General features: G+C 47.0%; 1 protein-coding gene across 1 annotated transcript; it reads left to right on the top strand.

Moving 5' to 3' along the window:
• The first annotated feature begins 2,939 nt into the window (after positions 1–2,939).
• Positions 2,940–6,525, top strand: LOC4339246 (H/ACA ribonucleoprotein complex non-core subunit NAF1). The gene is made up of 3 exons (XM_015781917.3): positions 2,940–3,995; positions 4,362–4,439; positions 5,024–6,525. Exons 1-3 carry the CDS (start codon positions 3,249–3,251, stop codon positions 6,242–6,244), a joined length of 2,046 nt encoding a protein of 681 aa, XP_015637403.1. The 5' UTR covers positions 2,940–3,248; the 3' UTR covers positions 6,245–6,525.
• The last annotated feature ends 417 nt before the right edge of the window (positions 6,526–6,942 follow it).

Genomic DNA, 6,942 nt, shown 5'->3' with positions numbered 1-6,942 from the left:
CGCCCCGGGTAGCGTGGCGCCGGGCATCCTTCGCCCAGCGAGACTATCTCCCGGCCGGTCGCAGATTCCGGCATGAAGCGGCGCAGCAGCCCGGCCTGTCTCTCGCTCACGATGCGGGAAGGCGGCAGCACGCTACCGTCAAGCGGAGCGGAGCCCCGTGCCATGACGCCGGAAGAAGAGATGTTTGAGAGCGAGCGCGTGTGGCGGAGGTAGGGCACAGGAAACAAGGAGTTAGGGCGCAAGCGGCGAAGACAAGGGGAATAATGGCGAAAGAAAGGAAGCAAATCTCTTCCTCGGCAACTTTATACCCTTGCCAACGCTGTGCCCGGCTCCTCGTTTCTCGCGCCCACTATCTTGCCCCCTCGTTTCTCGCGCCCACTCTTCCACTAATCCCATTCGCCCGTTTACGGTGCATGAGGTGGATATGCGGCTGTGGCAGTCGAGATGGAACATCTCGTGCGCGCGTTAATTACGCTCGCCGACCGAAGCGCCATCACCATATCTCCAGGCAAAACGAACCGGCACGTCCCGATTCGCGCGTTACTCGAGTAATGTGGCAGTCTTGAAGAGACCGTTCATTATTGACAGCCGAGTAACCATTGCCGATGTGCGTGATTTGCGACTATTGGGTTTCTGCCCAACTGTGGAGACCGGTCCCACCTGTCACCAGGCCTTAGGAAGTGGCGTCACGCCCGACCGCTTCCCTCGAGGAGGGTAATCGCCCCGGCATAACGCCGGGGGCTACTGTCGATGACATGGGACCGGGAGTATCGTGACTAGAGGCTTGAGGCAGACACAATCGCCCACGTGGCCTGGCACCCTCGGGGGGGGCGTCGGGCCCGAGGGTGGTGTGTTCGCCCTCCTCTTTGTCTCCCCGAGGGGGTCAGACCGCTCCTGCCTTGGCCCCGAGGGCTGGGGCGCCCCGACCCCTTGTGGATTTTGCGCCGCGTGTATGGGTTAGGTGAGCACAGCGGCGCTCACCTAACCGCATTTATTGCGGTTTGGACGAACGCGTCACGCCGCGTGTAACGCGGTGCAGCGCGCTCGTTTATCCGGTCTGTGACCAGTCACAGACCGGTCAGATCGTGGGTTAGGTGGCGACAGGCGGTCTGACGCACGCCTCGCCCCGTCCAGTCAGGACGAGAGCCTCCAAGCACTCGTCCCTAGCCGGAGCCGGCGTGTTACCTCCTGGAGATGACACGTTGGTTCCGGTCAGATATATACCAGGCTTCATCATAACCATTACAGGCAAGATGTTGTATGAAGAAGGGCGAACATGCAGATTGTTAAACTGACACGTGATGGACAAGAATGACCGATTGGTGACCGGTCTGACAATGGTCATGTCGTCAGCAGACAGCCATCTCCCACGTCGCGCCTGCTTCCGGCGGAAGTGGAGGTAGGTATGGGCCGTCCCGTCAGAAGGTGATTCGGATGGCAGCGATGCAAATCTCCGTCCATTAATGAAGAGAAGTCGAGTTGAAAGAAAGGGAGGGAGAGATGGTGCATGTGGGATCCCCTTGAGATATAAAAGGAGGACCTTGCCCACTTAGAAAAGGGAGGAGGAAAAAACGATCCCAGAAGAATGGGGGGTTGACTTGTACTTTGTAGCTCCTTCATACGCGAATCCGCCAAAACACAGGAGTAGGGTATTACGCTTCTCAGCGGCCCAAACCTGTATACATCGCCCGTGTCTTGTGTGTTTCCAGTCTCGCGAACCTTCCACAGATTGGGAGCTTAGAACCTCACCCAGGGTCCCCGGCCGAACTGGCAAAAGGGGGGCCTGCACGGTCTCCCGGTGAGGAGCCCCACGCTCCGTCACATACATACATACATACATACATACATACATATATATATATTCATTTTCATATATATATATATATATATATATATATATATATATATATATATATATATATATATATATATATATATATATATATATATATATATATATGACCCAACTCAAATGAGTATGAAACTTTTTCAATTACTTAGGTATTAACATTAACTACTTTACTAACTAGTTCAAAGCAAGTTTGAATTGAATTTGAACTTGTTTTTGCTAGATTTTGATACATAGAGTATGGGCTCCAAGATTTCAAATTGAGTATATACTTAATTTGAATGAGTATGAATTTTTTTAAAATGTTTAGGTATAAACATTAACTTCTTTACTAACAAGTTCAAACAAGTTTGAAATGAGTTTGAACTTTTTTTTTGTTAGATTTTAGTTCTAGGTATATAACATCCAAACATATAATCCGCTAGGTATATAATAATAAATTGTAAAATAAAGTTGAGTTTGAGTTATTTTGCTGTTAGGTATTGGTATGAATCAAATTTATATACCTAGATATATACTCACAATTTAAATTTTTTTAAAAATTTGAGAGATTTTGTGTGTTTTATACCTTCGAGACCGGGCACCATGGAGTTCCATATGGGTATCCTTATTTATATATATATATATATATATATATATATATATATATATATATATATATATATATATATATATATATATATATATATATATATATATATATATATATATATATATATATATATATATATATATATATATATATATATATATATATATATATATATATATATATATGTATATGTATGTATGTATGTATGTATGTAGCAATTAGTAGTAGTTTTCTTGTCCGATTTTTCATGTTACGGCGACAATGAGCATTTTCGGAAAAGGTCCCGTGGATCTCGTCGCCTCACCCCACTTCACCACCCCCGCCGCTCTCTGCCTCCGTCCCCATCCGCGCCGCTTCCCTCCACCCATCCACCGGCCCGCAGCTCCGGTAGCTTTTCTCTTCCTTTTCGCTCGCTCTCAAGGCCCATAACGGTTATGGCCCAGTCAACCAATCCCCCTTCCCACTCAAAAACAGAGCCACGCTAATACCGCTAGCCCTAACACACCGCGAACACCCGTTCCCCTCGCGCCGCCTTCCTACCTCGCCGCCGGCGACGCCAACGACTACCCGCGCCGCCGCTACGTCTCCTACTCCTCCTCCTCCTCCTCGACGGAGCAGCGCGGGGAGGCCGACCAATACCCAAAACCTAGCAGCAGCAGCAGCGAGAGAGACAGCTTTTTCCCCCTTCTCACTCCCCACCCATATATGAACACGCGCGGCGCCGCAGCGAGAACCTAAAACCCTAAACCCCCTCCTGAATAAAAGCAAGCATGGCGGCGCCCCTCCCCGCAAGCCCTAGCAACGCCCATGGCGCGGCATCCTAGGCCCCCCACCCCGTCACCGCCGCGCGCGAGCTCCGACACCGACGCCGCCTTCGACCCCGTCGTGGAGTGGCTCCTCGACCTCGACCAGGCGCCCATGGCGGACGAGGTGGCCAAGGGCCTCGGTATCGCCGAGGAGCCCGCGAGCTTCGATGCTGGTAAGGTTTCGGGTGGTTCGGTGTCCGAGAGCCGCGGGGTCGAGGAGAAGGGGAACGCCTTGCCAGAGCAATCGGGCGCCTCTTTTGACGGCGAATTGGATGTCGAGATGGAGCCTAAGACGGGGAGCGGAGGATTGGTTCCGCAACTTGTGCAGGATCAGCATCCGGCTTCGGATATTGGTGATTTGGCTGTAAGAGAGGATGGTTCAGAGATAATGGTGGATGTTGAGAGGAGTACTGTACCTGTTGATGCTGACATGAACAATGTGTCCTTGGCCTTGGTGAAAGAGGAAGCGGAAGGGGGAGGAGATAGGGAGGACAAGAGCGACGAGGAAGAGTCCGAGAGTAGCAAGGAGGAGTCGTCTGAGGCTTCGTCGAGCAGTGATGAGGAGGAAGATAAGAGGGAGTCAAGCGAAGCCTCTTCGAGCAGTGACGAGGAAGAGCAGATGGCCAAGAAAACTGGCGGTGCTGGTGACACGGATTCCCTCTTTGAAGAGGGTGAATTGATGCTTGCAAGTGATGACGATGATGAGGAAGCACCAAAGGGTCCTATCAAATCCAAACATGAAGTAGAGGTATTCATTGACTAGTCTCTGTTGTTGTTCATCTTCACTAGTTACTTGATGATGTTTACTTGGATATACTGGAATGCTAATTATTTTAATGAGTACAGCTCAGTATCTAGCTAGCATAATTGGCATGGCAATAACTCAATTTGTTACATGTCTTGCATACTAGCCACCCTCCTTACAAAGTGAAAACTTCTATAGAGTTGTGCTGTCAAATCCACGGACTGTGTGTCACTGAGATATTATAGGTCTTCTAGATAGTATGCAATGACAAAGTAATTTATAAACAAAAGAGTGGAGCCTGATGTTTCTTTTGCTTTTGCTTAAGTTTTGATGTTGCTTATTTCTAGTCTAAACTAGTATACTTTGCAGGTCCTTCCTCCAGTGCCAAAGATTGATGTACAGCTGGAACCACATCATCAGACCCTACCAGTAGGAACAATTTCAGCTGTAAGTTTTATTTTTAACATGACCTTTTCATCTGAGTATTTGTCTCTGTAATGGAGCATTTAAAACACCTTCTTGTTTGATCCCCGCACTTTGTTAGTACTAGTTATTTACATGTGTCTCCGGTGAAGATTCACCCTGTTCTTTTTATTTTAGTATAAGCATTATTTAGTTTGTATAGAAGATTAGGAATCTATTGTTCTAGTCTACTGATATATATTTGTAATGTATTTTTGGTGCTCTGTAACTGTCTGGATTTTGCGGGTTATGCTTATACAATCTGTCTACTGCAAGCACCATTCTTAGTAGCATAGTTATACTAATCTTCTACTCCCTCCGTTTCACAATGTAAGTCATTCTAGCATTTCCCACATTCATATTGATGTTAGTGAATCTAGACATATATATCTATTTAGATTCATTAACATCAATATGAATATGGGAAATGCTAGAATGACTTACATTGTGAAACGAAGTATATTATTTACGATTGCTTTCAAAATTGTCATTTATCATTTAATCCTAGCATGGTGGATTATATACTAAGTTTCTTCTCCTGGATGTTTGATTGCTTTCTATGCTTCCAGATCATGGGTGAGAGAGTGATTGTTGAAGGGTCAGTGCAACACAATCCCCTGAATGAGGGTTCGATACTCTGGATAACAGAAAGCAGGATCCCACTTGGTATTGTTGATGAATTGTTTGGACCTGTCAAGAACCCATACTATCTTGTACGGTACAACTCTGCAGAAGAGGTGCCTGCTGATATCAGTGCAGGAACTGCTGTCTCTTTTGTTGCAGAGTTTGCAGACCACATCCTAAATATGAAGGAACTGTATGCCAAAGGCTATGATGGATCTGGAGAAAATGACGAGGACCAGACAGACCCTGAATTCTCTGATGATGAGAAAGAGGCTGAGTACAAAAGATCATTACGGCTGGCAAAAAGGCAGACTGATAGGCAGCATGAGGGTAAGAAAACTTCAGGTGATAAGAAGAGAGCACAACCTAGGGGCTCTGGATTTCGGAAAGACATGCCACCCAGGAGCCATGATGGACCTGCACCAGGTCGCCAATCGCAACCTCATTTTCATCGCCCTGATAAGGCTCCTGTAGTTGATGCAATCCGCCCATTGGGTTCTCAAGATGGTCCTATGAGTGCACCAACAAAGCTGCCACCAGGCCCAGTTCATCCTGTTATGCCTGCAGCTAATCAGCTTACAAATCAGATGGGTGGTCGCTTCATGAATCCGTCTCAGCAGTTCTTACCACAGCAGCCTAACGTTGTCTGGCCAGGTGGTCTAACACCTACACCACATCCAAATATGGGGATTGAAGGAGCTGCTTTTGCAGCTAATATCATGCAGAACCTTCTCATTGGAGCCAATCAATACCAGCAACAGTTTCAGAACCATAACTTTGGTGGCTTCCTGAACCAAATGCCTGTACCTCCACCTCAGTTTATGTCGCAAGGTGGAATGCCTTCTAATCCAATGGCATTTGGTGGACCAACGATGGCACAGATGAATCCTCCATTTGGTCCACCTCAATTGCCTATGGATCAAGGTAATTTTGGGCAGGCTCCACACATGGCTGGGCATACAGTGCAACAAGGGCCTCCTGCAGGATTTCCCAATGGCCAAGGATTTGGGCAGTCAGCATCGCCGCAGGGAGATGGAGAGCAGCCACCTATGCAATTCAGTTCTGGGCAGTTTAATCAAGGGAACTCATCCTTCCATGGCAGAAGGCAGCAACAACGGGGAGGCCGGCACTCTTCTGGGAGAGGCGGTGGCCGTCACCGCAGATAAAAGATAGGTAACGCTGGTGGTTTTACACCAGCGAAATTTTGACTCGCTGAGTGAACTCCTCTTGAATGGTTCAGTCTTTGCTTTGATGTATTCGTAAACGGAGACATGATCAGTTGCATGTAATATTCAATTTGTTTCGTTTACGGTGAACTTCACTTTGGACACCCTTGTGTGTTTGCCTATGTTTCACAATATACCCCGGTTTAGTGAAGCCTTCAAATTAATGTATGACCAGACTTTGCAAATTGGACTGGGTTTGCTGTGTCACTTTGTTGGTTTCCATCGTGGCCTGTTGGGCGCATCCACGCGAGTAATTTCTGTGCGCGCTGAAGTGCCCGGGTGAACTAGCTTCATTCACTTACAGAGCACTGAAGTTGTAGTATGTGATGTCCATGTCCTCCATACAGTACATCCGGTTCCAATGTTGTTTGTCAAACACTGAAACATAACTGGATTTTGTATGAACCATGATTCTGATATATGAGAGTGACTGTCTTGAGTTCCAGATATGAATTTTGTTAAATGATCGATCCTTGATGTACATATTACTGAACTAGTAAGTCCTGAGGTTCAAAGAAGAAATAACTTGGGGATGATTCATTTTTTATTTTTTTTCTGTGTCGCTTAAGCTTTTCATTTCCTCACCCGAGACGAGCACCTTCTCTTGTGCATGCCGAAGATCAATGGTGACCACGAGC

The sequence above is a fragment of the Oryza sativa genome, chromosome 5 (genome assembly GCF_034140825.1).
Source record: "Oryza sativa Japonica Group chromosome 5, ASM3414082v1".
Lineage (NCBI taxonomy): Eukaryota > Viridiplantae > Streptophyta > Magnoliopsida > Poales > Poaceae > Oryza > Oryza sativa.
The sequence above is the reverse complement of the archived record's forward strand: the minus strand, read 5'-3'. Positions and strand labels throughout refer to the sequence as shown.

Bases quoted from the DNA above. Each gene is read 5' to 3' on its own strand.
- LOC4339246 (XM_015781917.3), top strand. From the start codon at position 3,249: ATGGCGCGGCATCCTAGGCCCCCCACCCCGTCACCGCCGCGCGCGAGC. The intron at 3,996-4,361 runs GTATTCATTGAC...TATACTTTGCAG, and splicing joins AATCCAAACATGAAGTAGAG to GTCCTTCCTCCAGTGCCAAA. The intron at 4,440-5,023 runs GTAAGTTTTATT...CTATGCTTCCAG, and splicing joins CAGTAGGAACAATTTCAGCT to ATCATGGGTGAGAGAGTGAT.